The 24,745-nt window shown below is 36.4% G+C and overlaps 1 protein-coding gene across 1 annotated transcript in view; it reads left to right on the forward strand.

Annotated features, from left to right (window-relative positions):
* Positions 1-794: 794 nt before the first annotated feature.
* LOC116484756 (cilia- and flagella-associated protein 47-like) overlaps positions 795-24,745 on the forward strand; it is a 69,817-nt gene continuing 45,866 nt past the window's right edge. Inside the window, 3 exon segments of the mRNA XM_032179654.2 lie at positions 795-1,051; positions 6,500-6,651; positions 20,620-20,733. Coding sequence (XP_032035545.1) covers positions 803-1,051; positions 6,500-6,651; positions 20,620-20,733 — 515 coding nt within the window. The 5' untranslated portion in view covers positions 795-802.

Genomic DNA, 24,745 nt, shown 5'->3' on the forward strand with positions numbered 1-24,745 from the left:
GATTGCTTTTACATTGTGTGTGTGTGTGTGTGTGCGCGCATTTAAAAAGATACAGGTGTCACAATATGCATACTGTTTGGTCAATTTTAAAATTTAATACTGTATAATGGATATCTCATGTCAACACAGATCTACGTTATTATTCATCATAAATAAACAGTAAGTTATTGTATCCATCGCTACTGATTGGTATTCATATTAATCCAATATTTTGCTATTGTAAGAAACATTCTGATTCAGAAACGCTGACGTAAAGACCTCTGAGCAGGACGTCTATGAGATACTGACTTTGTTTCTCCTATATTTCTCCCTTTCTGTTATATCTTGCTGCCTTAATAGACCACGTGGGCACATCACTTTCACTTATCTTTTTTTTTCTTTGTAAATTTAAATTTTAATTGAATTATAAGGCCAGTTTACAGTGCATCTGTGGGCAGATTTCTTTAAAATGCACGGTACTTTAAACTTGGTCTTAAGAGAGGTCCAGGAAAATGCCCACTAAGCCTCTGTGATTTTAATACCGTGCCAGGCCATGGCAAAGTGAGGTGCCTCTGACGTTTGGGCTGCCACAGCGTGTTTTTCAGTTACTCTGGTGACACCTGTGATCTGAGGGTTATTCTATTCGCGTTAGCAACTCGCGCAGGTTGGGAGGCGCCAGTGAGAGCAGGGCTTGAAATTAGAGCTTGGCGTCTGATGGTTGCCTAGCGACGGTCGTCGACGCTAATCCTTGGCCGGACGGATCCGCATCTGTTTTCTGGCTACCGAGAGGGCAGCCATGAACACCCAAAGGGGTTCCCTCGCCATGAACACCCAAAGGGGTTCCCTCACCATAAACGTCCACAGAGGTTCCCTCGCCATGAGCATCCAAAGGGGTTCCCTCGTCCCCCGGGATATGGATAGCTCGGGGAGAGACATGCAGCTGCGGGTGATCCCGGCTGAGGTGAAGTTCCTGGACACGGTGGCCGGGAGGGTGTACCGCCTCCCGATTACTGTGCAAAATCTTTCCCGCTGGAACCAGAAAATCCGATTTAAGGAGCCCATCAAGCCACAGGTGACACACAAAGGGGTGCTGGGAGCGGGACCTTGTGAGAGCGCCTCCTTACATGGCGTCTGTCTTTGCCCCAGGGAGTGGTCATCTGGCTCCTGCGGGGATGGAGGGAGGATTGGGCTTCCCAGGAAACAGTGACAGGTTTCCGTGTGTATGCTCTTTTTTTTTCCTCTTTGTTTTCTGTTTTGTTTAGGATTAGGAGATGGGGAGGGCAGGGTGGAGAAAAGCTGACCTAGAGCCTCCCGTTTCTTCAACCTGGGTTTAGAAACTTGTTAATCCCAAAATCTGTGCAACTTGGTTTTATGATTTTGCTGTTGCCTTAAGAATTATGAGAACAACATTCTCTATTAACTGTCCTTTGAATCATAAAGTGCCTGATAACTCTAGGAACTGTAGGATTAGTGGAAAGGTTCATTATTTCATATTTTAACAAACATTTGTTAAGCACCTACTTAACTATTAAGGTAATAGACTATTACCTTAATATTATTACCTTATACTTATTATAAGTATTATAATACTATTCTGTCAATATTATAATTATTATAATTGTTATTAATATATTAGTAGTATTATTATATTAATATTATAAGTATTATAAGTACCTTATTATTACCTTATTACCTTATTATGCTATATTACCTTATTACCATTAAGGTAATAGACTAGTAACTATTAAGGTAATAGACATGAGGAATACAGAATGGACACAGCCCTGCCCTCATAGAACTTAGAAACTAATGAGGGGGTTTTAGTACAGATCTAACCATCAAGAAAGTTAATGTTCTGAGAGGGTGTTTCTATCTTCTAATTTAAAGTGGGCAGAATTTCCTCTGTATCTCACTGTGTTATTTTACATCATGTGTGTGAATGGATGGTTATTAGTTCAGTATGATCACATTTTCTCAGGCAAATTTTTGATATAGGAAATGTGATAAGAACTTTTGAAATGTAAGCAATAAATAACTGAAAAGTTCAAGAGATATTCCTGATAAAAAATAGTGTTGAATACAACTGGACTATGTGTGCAGAAAAAAAGATGTCCATAATTTTAGATTAAATTTACATATATTTCTTTGTATATATGTAGAAAAACCTATGTTAATGATTAGAAGAGCAATGAGAAAAAGGACTTCCATGTTCTAATTTTTGCTCTGTTAAAAAAATCGATGTATTATTTACTTACACTAAAGTGCACAGATCTCAAAAGTAAAGTTTGATGAATTTACAAAAAAATAAATACGTGTGTGTGTAGATAGATAGCTAGATAGATAATCTCCATTAGCTGCCACCTGGATCAAATAATAGACTATGTTCACCACCCCAGAAGATCCCCAGTGCTTCTTCCTTACAGTACCTGGAGTAATCACCCTGTGGAACTGACCACTATTCTGATTTCTAACACCATAGATTAGTTTGGCCTGTCCTTGGCTTTCATATAAATGGAATCATGTTTTAATGATTTTCATATTTAAATATTTTTATTACAAAGTGTATCTCAAGAGACTATTAACTCCTCTTTAAATCAAAAAGTACTTGCTTACTCCAGATACTGTAAAATTAGGGAAAGGCTGTGTTATTTCACTACCTTAGCACATATTTATTGAACAATTAAATGTGTATCTGGAAACACTTTTAAAACAAGCTGGTGGTAAAGTTTGGATGTGGACAACCACTATTTTATGGATGTTCAGGGGATACTTGTATGGATGGTTTCTGTGCAGTAACAAGAAAAATATTATAATTGGTTTTATTTCAGTTTATATCTAGGATATAATGGAAAACAATTCATTCTACAACTCTTGATATTGACAAGAGAACATCCAGATATGCTTAGTAGTTAGAAGCCAATATCAGTGTGAATTTTCCTTTGTTGCACGACTATGAAATGCACTCCTGATCCTTCATAAAGGGAATTAGATAGTGAAAAGTACATCTTGTGGGGGTGGGGGATAAGAAAAAGTAAAAACAAGGTGCTGTGGAAAGGTCATTGTCATCATCACTATTATAATTACTCAGAAAATGATTCCTCTAACATACAGCAGTGCTTGTTTTTCACCCAGACTCAAGAACCTGCATTGACCCTATGTATTGAATACCCACTATGTGTCATAGATTGCTGGTAGAAAAATAAGAAGACACATACTTTATCTTCAAAGAAAATAGAATTGATAGTACTATTACTGATTTTCAATAACATCCTTCAATCTCACCAACACTATCCATCTAAGAGTGTTTTTATGGCTTGTGTGGCCTCTGGTCTGGTCAGACCAGCCTTACTTATACCTGCCACCTCTCCCTTATGACTCAGACTTCTTTTTCTTCTCACCCACATTTTCATACCCTGTCATCTGCAAGAATCATCCCTTTCCAAATCCCATCCATCTTTTAAGATCAATGTGAGTTCTCATTTTCTCTAAGAAGTCTCTTATTATTTTATCCCCAAATTATTTCTGTCTTACTGGATACCATTTTCATTTACAGACATTCCTTATAGTTTGAATTTGTGTCCCTATGCCTCTTGTTAAATGTTAGTACTGCCTCCATTTTCAGCTCATAAACTGCTAAGAGTAGGGATGGTGCCTTGCACACATTTGCATCGCACTAAGAGTGCTCAGCAACATGCTGTTTGACCAAAAGCACATGGTTCTGAAGTATTGGTTTTCCTTCTTGAAACTATAGCTTACTTATAAGAAGATAGTCAAACCTGATATGTGGACTTCCAACACCTAAAGGCTTATGTGGAAAATATTGTATCCCTTGTTTTCCTTCTGTTCTATAAATTGCAGGAGGGTTGAGAGTTCAAATGTGGTAGTTAGGAGGTATCAGCATTGTTTGCTGAAAGCATGAAGCTCCCACATCAGTGTTACTTCCAAATCACTCCACTTCTCTGTATCCTTAATTGCTGCAAAGCACTATTTAGACTCAGCCTCACATTAGAATCCCTGAATAATCATTTTCAACATAACCTTCATTATTTCTGATTGAGGACTTTTGCCCAGGGAGGCTGGCTTATTGTCTGCTTTCTGAGAGACTATTTTGCTTATTCTTGTTTCTGCTTGTGTCTGAGATATTTTTACACCTATAATGAGCACCTTCCTCGCTTCTTCTCCACCTTTAATATCCATTCTCTAAGACTAGGCCAGGCACACTCCTTTCTAGCCCACAATAATCATGTCCTCTCATGGATTTTCATGACACTTATGTCTGTATCACTCACATGGCGCTTAACTAGTCCCTGGCTTATACTTAATTTTCAAGGGATTTGTAGTCTGCTTCCTTAAAGAGATTACATATTCAGGAGAGGGACTCTTTCTAGTTGAAGGGGAGGAAGTGCTTATGATTTAGAGTCAGATAGATATGTTTTTGAGTCTTCACTTCCTGAGTGACTTCAGACATTAATTATACTTTACATGTCCCAGTTCCCTCATCTATATACTGAGAGCCTTAATATCAGCCTCGCAGGACTGTAGAAGTGTATTTATATAAGATAATACATGTAAAATGCTTGACACATTATAAATGCATAATAGATATTATTTCTCTTTTTTCTCCCTTTATATTTTTCCTGGCATCTAGCAAACGTCTTACTAGAACAAAAGTGTTTTTATCCTCTTTGTTATATTCTTCTTTTATATTTCCTCCAAGTTATGAAGCTCAAATTCCCATGGATAAAGCATATAAAATATACATATGAGGGCCGGGCACGACGGCTCATGGCTGTAATTCCCAGCACTTTGGGAGGCCGAGGCGGGCAGATCACGCGGTCAAGAGATTTAGACCATCCTGGCCAACATGGTGAAACCACGTCTCTATTAAAAATACAGAAATTAGCTGGGCATGGTGGTGCACACCTGTAATCCCAGCTACTCAGGAGACTGAGGCAGGAGAATTGCTTGAACCTGGGAGATGGAGGTTGCAGTGAGCTGAGATTGCGCCACTGCACTCCAGCCTGGTGACAGAGTGAGACTCCGTCTCAAAAAAAAAAGAAATGTATATATATATACACACACACACACACACACATACGTGCAGGTGGGTATATATTATGTATGTATATGATTGAGCAACATTTTTATTAGGTGGTTCTTTTTTCTGTATTCAGATTTTAAGCTTCTTAGAATAGAAGCCACATTAGTTCTATAAGTATCTTATATTTTTAAAGTAGCCCATCGGGATTTATATGTTTCTTAGCTACCTGCATTGTCAGATTCAAGTTGTGTACTCTTGAAAGCATATCTTAAATATCTAGAATCAGATAGGTATAAACATGAGCATTAAGTCTTTGTCTTTAGGTACATAAGACAAATATCACATGCTCTTACTTACATGTGAAATACAAAAATTTAGACTCGTAGAAGTTAGAGTAGAATAGTGGTTACCAAAGGCTGAGGGTTGGGGTGGGCAGAGAAAGGAAAAATGTTGGTCAAAGGGTACAAAGTTTCAGTTAAACAGGAAGAATGAGTTCCAGTGATCTGTTGTACAGCAAGGTGACTATAGTTAATAATAAAGTATTGTATGGCTGGGCACGGTGGCTCACACCTGTAATCCTAGTACTTTAGGAGGCCAAGACGGGTGGATCATGAGGTCAGGAGATCGAGACCATCATGGCTAACACAGTGAAACCCCGTCTCTACTAAAAAAATACAAAAAATTAGCCGGCCGTGGTGGCGGGCGCCTGTGGTCCCAGCTACTCGGGAGTCTGAGGCAGGAGAACGGCATGAACCTGGGAGGCAGAGCTTGCAGTGAGCAGAGATCACGCCACTGCACTCCAGCCTGGGCAACAGAGTGAGACTCCATCTCAAAAAAAAAAAAATGTATTTTATATCTCAAAATTGCTAAAAGAATGGATTTTAAATGTTCCCAGTACAAATAAATAAGTGATATGATGGATATGTTAATTAGCCTGATTTGCTCATTCCACAATGTATACCTGTATTAGTATATCATATTGTACTCAATGAATATATACAATTATTTGTCAATTAAAAATAAAATTAAAATTAGAAAGTCTTTGGCATTAGGGCAGGAATAGAGCCTGTATTTTGATAATAATATAACACTCCTAACTATAGTTGCTCACGATATTTATTTATTTATTTATTTTTTGAGACCGAGTCTTGCTCTGTCACCCAGGCCGGGGTGCAATGGCGCGATCTCGGCTCACTGCAATCTCCACCTTATGGGTTCACACAATTCCCCTGCCTCAGCCTCCTGAGTAGCTGGGACTACAGCTGCACACCACCACGCCCGGCTAATTTTTTGTATTTTAGTAGAGAAGGGGTTTCACCATGTTGGTCAGGATGGTCTCGATCTCCTGACCTCATGATCCGCTGGCCTCCACCTCCCAAAGTGCTGGGATTACAGGTGTGAGCCATTGTGCCCGGCCATGGTATTTTTTTTTTATAAGGTGTTAAGATGTATAATTTGATTCTCTTTCTCCCACTGAAGTTCAAACTGATGTTGACAAGTCTGGATAAAGAACTTGCTTCTGGCCTTCAGATAACAGCTATGGTGGAATATCATCCTGATAAAAACGAAGACACTTTTGACCGACTACTTATTTCAATAGAAAATAAAACAACAGAAATTCCTCTAATTGGGTATGTAATCTTCATAGTTCATGCTGACATTTTGAATACTCTTTAAATAAAAATGAGGGTCAAAGGAATATTCTGTATTTTTTCTGACATAGTTTCCTTACAGTTGAACTCAAAGGACACATTTTTAGAAAATTGTAGTGTTTGTAAGAAATGAAACCTCATTCTCTGTTATTTTTATTAAAAAAAAACGTTCAACAATTGAATGTATTAATAATTGAATTTTTGCAAACTGGTATTCACATTTTAACTTAATTTTAAAGTATTGTCAGGTTCACTTCACTAAATTTTAAATTAGGCAAATGTTTGGTTTCAAAAAAATCAAAATGCTGTTCTTCTGAGACTGGTTGAAAAATATGGATGGATGTAAGTATAAAAAAGAGCTAAGTGACTGGCTTGGTTGTTACAAATTATTTATTTAACCAGGATGAATGATGATTCATTTGTTGTTTTTTAATGTTAAAAAGTATATTTCTGTTCATCATAAATTTATCTATCAAAGTTAGTGTTAAAATTTAAAGTGTTTCTTTATTTATATACATACATGTATGGTCCTCCTTTTTCCCAGCAGAATGTGGTTTCCATAGGTGTTTTCTTTTGCCTGTATTTGCCCACCACCTACAGAATTAATTTGGAATATTTTCTGCGGATTACATGGTATTATATACCTTTTAAAAAATTCCCTTTTATTCAGGCTGGCTCATGCCTGTAATCCTAGCACGTAGCACTTTGGGAGGCCAAGGTGGGTGGATCATTTGAGCTCAGGGGTTGGAGACCAGCCTGGGCAACATGGTGAAACCCCACCTCTACAAAAAATACAAAACAAAAAAAAAAATACCTGGGAGTGGTGGCACATGCCTGTAGTCCCAGCTACTTGTAGGGCTGAGGCAAGAGGATCACTTGAACCCAAGAAGTAAAGGCTACAGCGAGCTGAGATCACGCCACTGCACTCCAGCCTGGGTGACAAAGTGAGACCCTGTCTCAAAAAAAAGAAAATCCCTTTCTTTTTCATTTCTATAAACTAAATTTAGATCCTCAATTATTTTTCTTTGTGTTGTTGAGAAGTTCTGATTTAGCACATCATTCCATTTTGCATAGGAATCAAACAGTAGACACATGGTAGGAAAAAAACAAGCTATTAACCCAGTATAAATACGTAATTTGTGTTTTGCAATTTAAGTAGAACCGTTTTGGATGCATTCTGCACTTTGACATATCTATGACTGGCACTCAGATTTGCTTGTTTGTGGTATGTATGGAGAGACAGGTTGAAGATGCTTCTGTCCTTGAAAACAGATTTTTTTCTTGTTTCCAGAGTATGTGCCCTCTCTCATCAGAAGTCTATTTCTCACCATGGTTGCAATATAAGGAGAGCACTGCCCTTCTTTTGGTGTGATAGACAGGGTTGAAGGGGTGTGTGTGTGTGTGTGTGTGTGTATGTGTGTGTGCATGTGTGTTATTAATTTCTACACATTTTTTATCACCTGTGTAGGTTCTTGTATCCACCACCACAGTCAAGACAGTGAACAGTTCCAATACTACAAGAAAATCCCTCCTGTTGCTTTATTACAACTGTATCTACTTCCCTTCTGCCTCACACCCACGAACCCTAAACTGTGGATACTGCTAATCTGTCTTCTATGTCTAAAATTTTTGTCATCTCAAATATATTACATAAATTGAATCACACACTATGTAGCCTTCTGTTTTTTTCTTGCAGCAAAATCTTGCAGGCCATTCAGCCAAGTTGTTGAATGTATCAATATTTTGTTCCTTTTTATTGCTGAGTATTCTATTTTATATATGTATATATATATCACAATTTGTTTAACAATTGATCTGTTGAAGAACAAAGGGACAGATTCCAGTTTTTAGCTGTTACAAATGAGCTGCTTTAATATTCTTGTACAAGTTTTGTCTGAGCATAAATTTTTATTTTTTCTAGGATAAATGCTCATGAGTGTAATTGTAGGGTCATATGGTAATTACATATTTTGTTTAATAGAAAATCCCAAATTGCTTTTCAGAGCGCCTGTATATTTTGTTTAATAGAAAATCCCAAATTGCTTTTCAGAGCGCCTGTACCATTTTACATTTCAAAGAGTGATACATGAGTAATCCACTTTTACGATATCTTTGCCAGTATTTTTTGCTTTCATCACGATTTAAAAATTTTAGCTATTCTGATAGATATTTAATGGAATCTCTCCATAGTTTTAATTTGCATTTCCCCAAAGAATAATGATGTTGACAATATATTTTCAGGTGCTGCTTTGCCATCTGAGTCCCTCTCTAGTGAAATCTCTGTTAATGTGTTTTTCTCATTTTCTGATTACATTGCTCTTTATTATTGAGTTTTGCAATTTCTTTGTATATTCTGGATACAAGTCTTTTGATGGTTATGTGGCTTGCAAATATGTTCTCCCAGTTTGAGGTTTGACTTTTCATCCTTTTAACAGGGTATTTTGTAGAACAAAAGGGTTTTTTTTTAAATGTTCAATGATGTCCAATTTATCAATTTTCCTTTAATTAGTACTGCTTTTAGTGTTAAGTCTAAGAACTCTTTGCCTAATCCTTGATCATAATGGTTGAAGATTTTCTTCTATTTTTAACTGTTAAAGTTTTACATTTAAGTATGCTATATTTTGAGTCAATTTTTATGTAAAGTGTGACTTACATTGAGGTTCTAATTATTGCTTATAGATGTTCAATTGCTCTGACCAAATTTGTTGAAAAAGCTATTTTCCTCCATTGAATTGTGTACCCTTGAAAAAGATCACTTCAACATAATCTGCATTGGTCTATTTCTGTGTTCTGCATTTTCTTCCATTCATCTATGTATCCATACGTTTGCCAACATCATGCTACCTTAATTACCTTTGCTATATAGTAATTCTTAATATCATGTAGAGTAATTCCTCACGTGTTATTCTTCTTTGTCACCATTAGTTTAGTTATCAAAATATCTCTACCTTTCCATATAAATTTTAGAATAATCTTTCTGAGCCTGCAAAAAAAAAAAAAAACTTGCTGGGCTTTTGAGAATAATTGAGCTTAGCTTATAGATCAATTTGAGGGAAATAGACATCTTTACTATGGTAATTCTCCCCAAACATGAATGTGCTATGTCTTTCCATTTATTTGGGTCTTCTTTGATTTCTTTTATCACTATTTTGTAATTTTCAGCCCAGAGATTCTCTACATGTGTTGTTAAGTGTATAACTATTTCATTTTCTTTGGAGTGATTGCAAGTAATATTGTGTTTTTAATTTTGCTTACTGCATATTCCTTGTTCCTAGCTATATACAGAGAAGTGATTGATTTTTGTTTGTTGACATTGTATCCTCTAACCTTGCTGAACTCCCTTTTTAGGAGGTTTTTGTATGGTTTTTAGATTCCTTGCCATTTTATATGTAGACAATCGTGTCATCTGTAGACAGGGATAGTTCGTTTGTGTGTTTTTTCCCATTCAAAAGCATATGCTTTTTACCTTTTTTTCTTTCTTTATTTCCATGGCTAGAACTTTCAGTATTATGTTGTGTAAGAATGGTGAAGCTGGGCTTGGTGTCTCACGCTTGTAATCCCAGCACTTCAGGAGGCTGAGGCAGGTGGATCACTTGAGGCCAGGAGTTCGAGACCAGCCTGGCCAACATGGAGAAACCTTGTCTCTACTAGAAATACAAAAATTAGCTGGGTGTGGTGGTGCACACTTGTAATCTCAGCTACTTGGAAGGCTGAGGCACGAGAATCACCTGAGCCTGGGAGGTGGAGGTTGCAGTGAGCTGAAATCATGCCAATGTACTTCAGCCTGGGTGACAGAGTGAGACTCTGTCTCAAAAAAATAAACAAAACAAATAATAAAAAAAAAAAACAGTGAGACATCCTTTCCTCGATTTTAGCTGTCAGTATTTTTGGTTGGCCTTTATCAAGTTGAAGTAATTCCCATCTATTCTAAATTGCTAAGAGTTTTTATTATAAAGGAGTGTTAAATTTTGTCAGATGCATTTTCTGTGTCAATTTACATGATCATATTTTTTTCCGTAACTTAGTGATATGATGGATTACATTGGTTAATTTCTTAGTGTTGAATCAGTCTTGCCCTTGTATACATGAAATAAATCCATTTTAGTCATCATGTATCATTCTTTTTATATATTCTGGAATTTGATTTGCTCATGTTTTATTAGGGATTATTGTTTCCCAGTTTATTAGTGATATTGGTTTATAGTTTGTTTGATTGATTGATTGGTTTGCTTTTTTAAATTGTCATTGTATGGTTTAGCTATTAGGATAGTGCCAGCCTCATAAAATGAATTTGGAAATGCTCCCTCTTCTATATTCCAGAAGAGCTTATTTAATATTGATAGCAATTATTTAAATGGTAGAATTCTCTAGTGGAACTGTCTGGCCTGGAGATTTTTCTTTCAGAATGTTTTAAATTATGAATTTAATTTTTCGATGCTTACAGGGCTTACTGCCTATATTATTATGTTGGTTGAGTTACTGTAGTTTCTGATTTCCACGGAATTCTTCCAATTCTAAGTTGTCAAATTTATGATTTTAGAGCTGTTAGAAATTTTTTCTGGTTGTTTTAAAATAAATAATAAGCTGCTGCATCTGTAGTGATATCCTTTCTTTCATTTCTGATGTCGAATATGTGTGTATTTTGTCCTTTTTAAAAGTATTGCTAGTGGTTTATCAACTTTGTTGATTTTTTTTTCCAAAGAATCAGCTTTCTATCATTGACTTTCATTTTATTTTAAATTCTGTTGATTGCTGCTCTCTATTATTTCTTTTCTTCTGCTTGATTTGAATTAATAATGCTCTTGTTCTAGTTTTTGATATTGGAAATTAGATAACGAGTTTGAGAAAATTTCTCATTTGTGATGTAAGCACGTAACGTTATAAATGACCCTCAGCACTGCTTTAGCTGTGTCCTACAAATTTTTATATGTTATATTTTTATTTTGACTCAGTTCTATGTATTTAATTTTTTTAAAAGTTTCTCTTTGGCTCCTGGATTATTTAGAAGTGTGTTAATTTCCACAGGTTTATTATGGACATGTTTATGATCGTTATTCCTTTCTGGTAGATTGATCCTTTTATTATATATAATATCCCTCTTTGTGCATGGTGATTTTCTTGCACTGAAGCCTCTGTTAGATATTAATGTAGCTTTTTGCACTTTTTTTCTAAGTAAAATTTGAATACTATGTTTTTTCCTATTCGTTTACTTTCACCCTACTATGGCCTTGAATTTAAACTGAGTTTTTTCTAAGCAGCAGCATATAGTTGGGCAATGGTTCCCTTCCCCGTATTTTCGACCTCTGTCTTTTGATTGTTGTGTCTAGGCTATTTATATTTAAGTTAATTTGTATATGCTATAACTTGTCTGCTTGTTTATTATTTGTTTTCTCATTGTTCTCTTTGTTTCTCATACTTCTATTTCTCATTTTTGCATTCCTGTAGGTTAATTGAAGGTTATTTTAGGATTGCATCTTGATTTATTTATACTGTTTTGTGTGCATCTCTTTGCATAATTATTGTAGTGGTTTTTCTGGATACTTCAGTATACATATGTGATATAATATTCTAGTGGCATAAACATTTTGTCACTTTAAGTGAAGTGTAGAAGCTTCATTTCCATTCGAGTCTTTTTTTCTTTCCCTCCTTTTAAATATTACTGTCTTGAGTATCTAAGGATGTTATTATTCTTGCTTTCATCATCAAATATAATTTATAAAACTTATGAGGAAAAATATAGCTGATTGTATGTAGCTAGTGTTTTGCTCTTTCTGTTGCTCCTCCCTCCCTCCCTCCTTTCCTTTCCTTCCTTCTTGGCTTCCTCCCTTCCTCCCTCCCTCCCTCCCTCCCTTCCTCCTTTCCTTTTTTCCTTCCTTGCTTCCCTCCTTTCTCTTTTTTGAGGCAGGGTCTTCCTCTGTTGCCGAGGTTGGAGTTCAGTGGTGTCAACACGGCTCACTGCAACTTCAACTTTATGGGCTGTAATGATCCTCCCACCTCAGCCCCCCAAGTTGCTTGGACTACAAACATGCACCACCAAGCCTGGCTAATTTTTTTTTCTTTCTTTTTTTCTTTTCTTTTCTTTCTTTCTTTTTTTTTTTGAGATGGAGTCTCCCTCTGTCACCCAGGCTGGAGTGTGATGGCGCAATCTCGGCACACTGAAACCTCCACCTCCCGGGTTCAAGCGATTCTCCTGCCTCAGCCTCCTGAGTAGCTGGGATTACATGCGCCTGCCACCACGCACTTTTAATTTTTTGTAGAGGTGGGGTTTCACTGTGTTGTGCAGGCTGGTCTGAAACTTTTGGGCTCAAGCAATCCTCCCACCTTGGCCTCCCAAAATGCTGGGATTACAGGTGTGAGCCACCATGCTCAGCCTGCTCCATTTTTTTCTTTCTGATACTCCAAGATTCTCTCTTTTATTATTTCCTGACTTTCTGAAGACCTTTATTATATTTAATTTTTTTTTTTTGAGATGCAGTCTCACTCTGTCATCAGGCTGGAGTGCAGTGGCGCGATCTCGGCTCACTGCTACCTCCGCCTCCTGGGTTCAAGTGATTCTCCTGCCTCAGCCTCCCGAGTAGTTGGGATTATAGGCACGTGCCACCACGCCCAGCTAATTTTTGTGTTTTTAGTAGAGATGAGGTTTCACCAGGTTGGCCAGGATGGTCTCGGTCTCTTGACCTTGTGATCTGCCCACTTTGGCCTCCCAAAGTGCTGGCATTACAGGTGTGAGCCACCACGCCTGGTCATATTTAATTTTTATGAGTACATAGTATGTATATATATTTAAGGTTTACATGAGATATTTTGATACAAGCATGCAATGACTAATAATCACATCAAGATAAATGAGGTATCCATCACCTCAAGCATTTATCCCTATGTTACAAATAATCCAGTTACAGTCTTTTAGTTATTTTAAAATGTACAATTAAATTATTTTTTACTATGGTCACCTTGTTGTGATAGTAAATACTAGGTCTTATTGTTTATTCTTTCTAACTATATTTTTGCACGCATTAACCCTCCCCCTTCTTCCCCACCCCCAACTACCCTTCCTAGCCTCTGATAACCATCCATCTACTCTCTATCTTCATGAGTTCAATTGCTTTAATTTTTAGATCACACAAATGAGTGAGAAATAGAATGCTTGTCTTTCTATGCCTGGCTTATTTCACTTAACATAATGACCTCCAGTTACATCTATGTTGTTGTAAATGACTGGATCTCATTTTTTATGGCTAAATAGTACTTCATTGTGTATACGTAGCACTTTTTTATCAATTCATCTGTTGATGGACACTTGGGTTGCTTCCAATTCTTGGCTACTGTGAAGAATGCTACAATAAACACGAGAGTGCAGATATCCCTTCAATACACTGATTTCCTTTCTTTGGGTATATACTGAGCAGTGGGATCACTGGATCTTATGGTAGCTCTATTTATAGTTTTTTGAGGAGCCTCCAGACTGTTCTCCTTTGCTTTGTGGTTGTACTAATTTACAGTCCCACCAACAGTGTATGAGGGTTACCTTTTCTCCACATCCTTGCTAGCATTTGTTATTTCCTAACCTTTGGATAAAAGCCATTTTAATCGGGGTGAGATGGTATCTCATTGTAGTTTTGATTTGCATTTCCCTGATCAGGGATATTGAGCACTTTTTCATGTGACTGTTTGCCATTTGTATGCCTTCTTTCGAGAAATGTCTATTCAAATTTTTTGCCCATTTTTAAATTTAACTATTGATTTTTTCCTAGAGAGTTGTTTGAGGTCCTTATATATTCTGGTTATTAATCCTTTGTCAGATGTGTAGTTCACAAATATTTTTCCCATACTGTGGGTTGTCTCTTCACTTTGTTGATTGTTTCCTTTGCTGTGCACAAGCTTTTTTACTTGATGTGATCCTGTTTGCCAATTTTTGCTTTGGTTGCCTGTGCTTGTGGGGTGCTATTCAAGAAATCTTTGCTCGGTCTAATGTTCTGGAGAGTTTTCTGGGTGGGTCCAGGAACAAGGGACTGGGGTAAAGTACCTTAGAAGTCCACCTATTGTACTGTGGCTGAGCTGGTACTCAGACCACAAGACACTGTTCTTCCCAGTCTTTCCTTCCCTTTCCAGAGGCACAGGTGCCTCACCCTATGGCCGCCACCACCACTGGCCCACAGGGAGTACTGCCAAGCTTACTACTGATGTTCCCTTAAGGCCCAAGGTCTCTTTAGTCAGCTTGTGGTGAATGTTGCTTGGCCTGGGACTCATCCTTCAGGGCAGCGAACTCCCTTATGGCCCAGGGCAGGTCCAGAAATGCCATCCAAGAGTTAAGGCCTAGAATCAGGGTCCCCAAAGGCCTGCTTGGTGTTCTATACCTCTGTGGCCAAGCTGATACCTAAGGTACTAGATAAAACACTTTTACTTTTCCCTCCACTTATGTCAGGTGGAAGGAGTCTTGCCCTGTACCCACCACAGCTGGGAATGTGCTGAATCTCACCTGAAGCCAGCAAGTTTCCAAGTGTCACCCAAGGCCCGTGGCACACTACTTAGGTATCACTGCAGGTTACTCAGGGCCCAAAGGCTCTTTAGTCAGCAGGTGATGAATCTTGCCAGGACTGGATCTTTCCCTTCAAGGCAATAGGTTTCCTTCTGGCCCAGGGTGTGTTTAGAAACGTTATGTGTGAGCTAGGGCCTGGAAAGGTGGCCTCACACCTCTGATTGGCGCTCTCTCCTACTGTGGCTGAGCTGGTATCCAAGATTCAAGACAAAGTCCTGTTTATTCTTGCCTCTTCTCTCCTCAAGTAGAAGGAACTGGTCTCTTTTGGAGCCATGAGCTGTGCAGCCTGGGGTTGGGGAAGGGTTGGCACAAGCACTCCCCTAGCCATACCAGCTGGTGTCTTAGTAGGTTGTGTGTCTCCCCACGTCCACTGACTTTGACCCCAGTTTAACACTAGAACTCATCTAGAAGTTGCAGTCCTTGTGGCCTAGACTGCCTTTCAAGTTCATCTATGGTCCTAGAGCATGTTAGCTCATGGTGGCAAGGCTTGCTAGAACTCAAGTCGTGATCACTGGGATGGGTGATTCCTGTCTGGCTAGGTCTAGTTTAAATGTTCCCCCCATGGGCAGACATCAGCTTAGTTCCCCTGTCTTACTTTCTGCTGTGACAGGGCAGCACTGAGTTCAATGCAATGTCTCACAATTGCTGTGCTCTTCCTCCCTCAAATGCACAGATTCTCTATGCCATGCTGCCACTGCTGGGGGTTGGGGAGGGTTGACAAAGGTGATTCAAAACTGTGTTTCCTACACTCTTAAATGCCTCTTTCAGTGATATGAAGTTAAAACCAGGTACTGTGAGTGCTCACCTGATTTTTGGTTCTTACGAAGTTGCTTTTTTAATTTTGTATAGATAGTTGTTAAATTGGTGTCCTTGTAGGAGGAACGATAGGTGGAGACTTCTATTCAGCCTTCTTGTTCTACCCGCTTGAAGAATTTTTTTAGATGATCTTTAAGGGTGTGTTTGCTACTGACAAGTTCTTTTAGTTTTTCTTTGTCTAATGTCTGTATTTCCCCTTCATTATCAAACATAGTTTTAACAGATATCAAGTTTTCAGTTGACAGTTTTCTTTTTCAGTACTTGAAAAATATTGTGACACTTCCTTCTGGACTCCATGGAGTCACATGTGAAACGTGCATTCATTTAATTTGGTGTTTCTCTATATGGAACACATTCTTTCTCTCTGGCCGATTTCATGATTTTTGTTTTTATCTTTTGTTTTCAAAAGTTTATGATATGCCTTTACATGATTTTCTTTGAATTTATCAGGTTTGGGTTCACTCAGCTTTTTGAATTTGTATGTCAGTGTCTGTTGCCAAGTTTTGGAAGTTTTAGCCATTATTAGCATTTAACTATTATTTCAGCCCCATTCTCTTTCTTCTCTTCTTCTGAGACTTTAATGATGCAAATATTGGATCATTTGTTATTGTCCCACAGGCCCCTGAGACTTTGCTCATTTTTTTCTCTTTCTCAGTCTCTGTCAAGTCTGGGTGAATTCTATTAATCGAGCTTCCGTTTTACTCATTTTATCTTCTGTTATCTCCATCCTGGTATTATGTTCATCACTACGTTTTTACTTTGGTTATTGTATTATTCAATTCTGTAATTTCCATTTGATTCTTTTTTATAACTTGTATTTATTTGCTGAGATTTTCTATTTATTCATTAGTTTTAAAAAACCTTGAAATTGCTTGTTACAGCATTTTTTCTTTTTTGTCAGTTGCTTTAAAATCCTTGCTAGATAATTTCAACCTGAGGTTCATCTTGGTTGACATCTGTTGATTGTCTGCTCTCATCAAAATCGTTATTTTTTTGGTTCCTGGTATGACAGGTGATATTTGATTGAATGCTAAATTTTTTTTTTCTATTAGGATACTCTGGGTCTTATTTAAATCTGTTATTTTAACAGGCACACACCCCATTTATGTTCAGCATGTTTTTCTTAGCCTATTTTGTATGTTGTGGTTGTGATGACAATTTAGTTTTCAGTATGTTTGTGGTATTATTTTGATCCATTTTATTTATATGTTATCACTACTGCTCCCACTATCTTCTGCTGGTGCTTCCTGAAGGAGTGGAGGCATTTTTTTTTCCCAGGCCTGGCTGCCACGTTTCTCCTCTTGATAGAGGAGAAATGTGGTGAGAACTCTGTACAAGTACCCCCCCGGCTGCCCAGGTCTTCTGAGCAGATAGAGAGAGAAATCTGACTTATGGGGCAAAGAAGTTTGTTGTACTGGGCCAGTTGCTGTATCTAGATCTCTTGCAGGTCCTGCTCACCTTTCCAGGTGTCCATGAGTGAAAAAGGAGAGGTTTGAGCCAGCAGTGACAAAGAGGCTTTTCAGATATAGCTGCTTGCAATTGCTGGTTTTTTTTTTTTTCCTGGTTTCCCCAAACTACCTTGGTGTCTTTGGACAGAAAACTCCTTTTCTCAGGAGTTGAGCTCCTGAGAAAGAGAACTCCTCTTCTGCAGGATCTCAGGCCTGGAGTAGAAGGAGAGTGCTTCCCCTTGTCACTTATGATTGGTATACCTCTTAATTGATCCCCAGGTTGGCATTGTCTGGCTCATCTGGTGTGTTCAGGGGGGCTCCTGTTTGATCCAGAAAAAGAATGATTCTAACTAGGTCAGCAGGCAAAGAATACTGGGTCTGTGTGGCCTTTCTCTGTTGGTTGGGGAATTGTAAGATACCCTGCTGCTATTGTTCCTCCAGTCCCAGAGTTCTAAATCAGCCAGCTCTCCTTTTCACCACCTTTCATCATTCTCTTTTGCTTGCCTCGTGTACCATTTTCAGGGTTTATACTTGTGTTTAGTAGAAGGAACAGGAAAAAATAGGTTTATGCTATTTTTTCTAGACCAGAAGTTTGTATTTGTTTGTTTCTCTCCATTAGATTGTAAAATTCTTGAGGTCCAGGAGAGTTTTATTTTTTTGTATAATCTAAATTGTATATACTCAGTGAATGTTTTGTGAATAAAATTAGTCCAACTGGATCTGAACTATTCCATAATGGCATGACTGGAATGTGATTAAAAAAACTGTGTTGGAGTGAGCACATTTATTTTTACTTCAGAGTTTCTGTATATGGATCAGACATGTAATGATCCTTCTATTTGTTGTGGAGTGAACCCTGAAAAAAGAAGAAAGAAAACAGAGAAATTACATGTTTGATTTCTACATTTTCGTACATCAGCCTGGACTTCCAAAGTGCCCTAGTTGGTAGATGATACATTTAGTGATTTTCAGAGCTTTTTTAATGTGTCTCCCAAAACTATGACCTTCTTTTATATTTAAAAATATCTATGATTTTCATCATTAGTTTGAACACTTGTAAAGAGGTAATGGCTTATATATAGTAAGTGTTACTATTTAAACATAAAATACTTATATACCTTTTTAAAATGTATCCAGTAGAATGAAAATATCAATAATATGTTAACAGATGAAAAATTTACCTCTTTTCTTTTCCTCCTAAATTTGTAGTTCCATTCCATTTTTCACCACAGCATCTCATCCTAATGTATTACATTTTTGTGTAATGTATTAGCATCACATCCTAATGTGTTAGCATCACATCCTAATATATTACATTTTTATGCTTAGAAGTTTTTTTTCATGATCACCAGGAATAAAGTGCATAGGCAATTTGTCTATAGTTTATGTCTATATATGTATATGCACATATGAACCTATGTGTGTGCATCAAATAAACAGATATGTGTTTAAATATACTTGCTATAGTCATAAATCCATGCATATTTTTAACAATTCTTATAAATGATATTATTAATACAAATTGATTTAAGCTCCATATATCAAACTAAGTTTGATGAGTTTTTTTTAACAGAAAAGCAAAGTATTACTGGAAATATTTATAATCAGATGAATGGAGCATTTTAAACTTTTATTTAGTTAGCATGTTTATGGATGATATTTACTTATTGCTTATGTGAATCGCACGTGCATTTTATCCCTATTTAAAATTTTTTGATATGGATGCTGAGAGAAGTTTTCTCCATAATGAGTAGATTGGAATGAAAGGATTTTATTGTAGTAATGTCTCTCAATTTTTTCAACTCTATAAAGTTATAGGGTAAAATTACAGCAGTTGTTTATCAAGTATTATTTTTAACAATGTGTCAGCTACGTCAGTTGTATTCCCCTTTAATGTTGATGAAAGAAAATTGGATAAACACATTTATGTAAATAGATTTGTTACCTAGTAATTTTGGTCACTCACTTTATCAATATCAACACCAATATTTTCAATTGTCTCTTAGTTTGGTGTCCCAGAGATGTTTCCACTCCAAAGCAATGCATCACCATTAAATTAAGAAAAGATGACATCTATTTCTCCTTTTGCATAAATAAATGGGAGAGGAATTGTGAAAAATGGGCTGAGAAAACAAAATATGTATAGACCTCTTTGTTCTATTTGTATCAGCAAATATACCTAATGAGATAGTAAAATGGGAAGATGCCTTTATACTATTGGAAGGTATTGTTTACCTATTAGGGCATCCCTGAGTTTAATGACCACTTGTACTTAGCCTTGTTGTGTTTATCATTCTCTTCTATTCTAGAGATTCCTTACACTATTGTCCTTAGATAGGCACTTCCTCTGATAGCTGACTAGATACTCTGTTGTCTTCAGAGGTCAACTGTCTTTATATGCTGTGGTATGTATGAAGCCAAAACAAGATTTCAAGATTTTTTTACAAGAGGAATAGAAACTAACAGGAGATGCAGAGAAATCATTATGTATTACCAAAATCTTAACACTGAAGTAGACTCTGTCTCTCTTTTTCTCTCTCCCTCTGTCTCTCTCTCTCTGTGCGAAGTGTGGAGATTCCTAAGAAATTATTCTTAAGACCTTTTTCTACATCCAAAGTATGATAATATACTTAGGGGTACTTTTTAACCATGAATGTCTAGTCAAATAGAAAATGTATGTAACCTTATGAGGTTTGTATATAAGATGATAATGGATTTTTAAAAACTTGCAGGAACACGTGCTACAAATATGCTACAGTGAATTTTTTAGAAATACATATGGAAAATAAATTGTATCATTTTGTACTTACATCTTGTTTTAGACCTTAAATGATATGTTACAGCATCACTGCATTCTTTTATTTCATAAGATTTGGAGACATTCAAACTATTTATTTGGGATGACGTACCATGCACTTAGATGCATAAAGTCTCATTTCTTTGTTAAAAATGTAACCCATTACCTTGTTTTCATATCTTTATTTCATAATTCCTTTTATTGACAAACATGCCACCAGTAGATCTGTAAATAAACTGAGATGTCTTTTAAGGGCTTAAGTGTCCATCTGTATTCCCCTACATATTTAGCTATCAGGCTGTTATGATTGTTAAATTAATTATGTGGCCTTCTTTTCTCCTCCCTAGGTTGATTCCATCCTGTCAATTGGAAATCGAATCAGTAGTTAATTTTGGCACATTGATTGCCAATAGTAAAGTATATTCGAAAGAGATTACTATCACTAACCATGGCAAAGCTCCAGCTAAATGCTTCCTGTCATATTTACTTACACTTTTAGAAGAGTTGGTATTATTTGAAATCTATACCTTGTGTAATAGATTACCTAATTTAATTGAAAAAAGGTCTATCATTTCAAATAGCTCAAAACGAAAGGTCCTTAATAGTATTACTGTAAAAAACTGATAGGCAAAAATTCAAGAAAAATGAACCTTCCTCCTTATGATCCTGATTAATACAGTCAGAAAATGACTGGTGAAATCCCTCAGGATAGGAGGCAGGATAGTGTCAGAGAAGTTACATAGTTCAGAGACAGAATTAGAGCACAGCGCCTTATTAGTTGTGTGATCTGGGGCAAGTATTTTTAAGGATTTTGAACTTGAGATTCCTCATTTATAAACGGGTGATGATAAAATGTACGATGGTGAATTATGTACATACTTTGAATTGTGGTATGTTACTTGGCTCATCATAGATGCTTAATAAATATTTGTCTTCTTTCTCAATCATATTCAACTTTAAATTAACGTCAAACTTCCCAGAAGGCTTTTACTAATTCTTTTGTTGAAAGAATAAATGCTTCTCTCTTTTCCAGATTGAATTATTTCCAGGGATTCTTACTGTGGCCTAAGAGTTTACATAAGGGTGTGTGTGTGTGTGTGTGTGTGTCTGTGTGTGTGTATATTCATATACACTTTAAATTGATAGCATACAATAAGCATAGGATTGCTTATCCCTTCAGTGTCCTGATTCAACGGCATGTGGGGTTGCAAGATTGCCATTTCTCCCAATCTAAAATGAGGACTAGCTCCAGACAGGGAGGGTATTTCTATCTGAGACTGTTGAATATATAAAGTAGGTCTTAAATCCAAGCTTCTATTCCACTAACTGAGAGTGTTCTCTGGGGCCACCTGATTGAGCACTGGGAATTATGAAGACAAAGGCAGTCTGTCAGTTTACTGATTTCTTCTTAGGATACAAAGGAATAAAACTCATAACTGTTCCACATTGGATGTTACTCATCTCACTTTCTATGCTTTGGTTTTTAAATGAGTGCATGTCTGATGCCCGTGGGATTATAGAATTAGGCTCATTTGTGGCCTGACTCGAGTGTTAAGGAGGAAGTCTCTTACAGCAAGTGATATGGGCAATATGATCCTTTAGACTCTCTAGTTATATTTTAGAGCACTGATATTTAATTAAGGTATTTTTATTTGTATTATTTTACTTTCCAGAATTTCTTTTAACTGTTTTCTATTCAATAACCTTCAATGTTTTGATAGCAATAATATATTCCCTTTTTGTTCTAAAATCTCACCAAATTTTACGGTTTTATTTCATATGAAAGCTCTCTATAAGTAAAAAAGAAATATGGTTTTACTTTTCATTGAATATTTAATACAATTTTACTCAATAAATCAGAATAAGTACAATTAAGCTGTGGACCGGAATACATAATGTTTTAGGAAAAATAATGCACATTGGCTATTAGGATTATGTTAGTATTTTATATGTATATAGTATTTGTAATAACTTGGTTGGGTTTATTATAATTGAGTACTGTGAAATGTTAATGGCTATTACCTTACAAACTGAAACAAATTGTTATCAATGAATTACATTTTCTTAGTGTTGACTTTATCCCACATGCTTGGAGTCAAATCAGATTATTTTTTCTACTATTATCAAAATTGATAGTGTATATTACATTCAGAGTAGCTAATGCCTATAAAGTGTCATAAAGTCCTTACCATCTACAAGCAAAATATATACATGTTCATGATAATAGCAATGTATATTCATGAAGAAAAACATTCTGAAAATAGATTCAGCCATCAAAGTTGATTTTAATAACATTTTTGAAAAACATTTTATATGGTGAATTTTTTGTAGGTTTAGAGTCAAAGTTCAAATGCTTACAAATTTGTATGTATACTTAATAGGATATTTAAAACTCAACACTTGGCAGATTTAACATTTGTACATCTTTGTGTTTTCTCTCTCTGGTAGTATCACTGCAGTTATAACCTTTGTTTTTATAGACCCCCGAAGTTTATGTATGTAACAACTCCTTGATGATTTATTTTAATAGCTTCTTATGGAGTAAACATCCATGGATCTAGCCATATGTTGTTGAATAACTTTTGTTTCCTTATCCTTTATAGAAATGGTTCCTAAATTTACCCCTGATTGTACAAAGTAGAGCTTATCTTTTCTTTCTGAAGACATAGTCCATTCTTTATGGTGTCTCTAATGTTAGTGCTTTGTAGGTTAATAAATTCCATATTTACTTTTATGATTTTATGGTTTGATAATACCACTATTGTTTCTCAGCTTTTATCACTGAAGATTAGAAAAAGAAATTATTAATTTAGCATGCCTTGAATTGAAATCATTTCTTCCTTAATGTGAGCATACTTATTTATTTATTATTTTTTAAAATGTTTGTGGGCACATGGTAGGTGTATATATTTATGGAGTACATGAGATGCTTTGATACGGGCATCCAATGTGAAATAACTACATCATGGAGAATGTTGAGTAGACTTTTTCTACTACAGTATTACAACATAGAACAGTCTCTCAAATTCCTAAGTGAGAGCATTACACATCATTTCTGAGTTTGAACATCTACCTCAGAACTTATCATCCTTTAGGTTTATTTGGTCTACTTTGTCCAATATATATGACCTTTCATTTGCTCTTAAGGCCCACTCTGCCTTTTCCCCTAATCAGCAGCATCATTTCTCTACTTCATTGTCTAAAATATCCTGGAATCAACTGTAAACCAGAAAATTTGTCAAATTGTACCAAACCCAAAAGTGGTCCTGGGGATCTTCTTTAGTAACTCACAAAAGCACCCCCTACTTATTCTCAGTGCATAATTCCTGTCTTCAATTTTTTTTTTTGGAAACTGATGCCATGGGATCTCCATATATTCTTCATGCATAACATAACCCTAATTTATAGGATTATATATTTTAACATAATCATAATTTATTTGGTTTAGTGATTTCTTGGAGTTTCACTAAAGAACTATGAAGCTTTTAATGAAAGATGATTAAACCCAGAAGGAACCTGTTAAATCCATATGAGCATTCTGAAGAGTCTCTAAAAATTAGTCATTTGGAAACATGTGGAGCCTCATACATATTTAGTGTGCTTAGAACCAAGGGAATTTTAAAAAATCATAAGAAATAGCAATAGCCTGGGGTACATGACAATTGATTTTTAATAACATTCTATAGAACTACAGACTCTGGTTACCCTGGCTTGATCTTACAGATACTCTGAGGCAAAAATCTGCTTAGCAGTTCCTAAAAATTTTTTCAAGGAGTATAGACAGTGTAACCATGTATACTGCACCACTTAGTGTCTAATTTGCTTCTCTAGAGAAGATAGAACAATCCAGATTCAAAAATCACACAGATTAGTGTGAGGGACCCCTCATCTCAGCTATAGCTGTGGGTACCCTTATGTTTTATGTGCCCCCACTAAGTCTTATCAGTGAGCAAGTCTATAGGTCTGTTTTACATGGCTTATTGGCAAAAGTTGACATAGTTGGCCACTGCCACTTTCTTGGGAAAACAAAACAAAAACAATTCAAAGCCCTTTGGCTTCTGTGACAACTCACTCTCTTATATAGAATACTAATTAATAACTCAGGTCCTGAAGTGAGGTTGAATAGGGCCCAAATCTTAGTTGCATCATTTACTATCTGGGAGGCCCTGAGTAAGGAATTTGCGCTTCCAAAACATCCATTGTCTGACTTACACATTAGAGATAAAGATAGTACCTTCCTCCTCTAATGGTGGTGATGATTAATAAAATGCTTAGCACACTCTCTGGCATATATAACTTTTCAGTAAATATTAGCTATTTATGTTATAATTATTATTTTTCTACCACCTCTGCCCTCTTCAGTTCTCTTTCCTAGACTGGTGTTCCTTTTGGTGGTATATTAAATGTGAATGTTTCCTAAGGTTTGCCATAGACTCTTATGTTTCTTCAGTCAAGGTACTCTCCTTGGACCAT

The sequence above is a fragment of the Hylobates moloch genome, unplaced genomic scaffold (genome assembly GCF_009828535.3).
Source record: "Hylobates moloch isolate HMO894 unplaced genomic scaffold, HMol_V3 SCAFFOLD_16, whole genome shotgun sequence".
Classification (NCBI taxonomy): Eukaryota; Metazoa; Chordata; class Mammalia; order Primates; family Hylobatidae; genus Hylobates; species Hylobates moloch.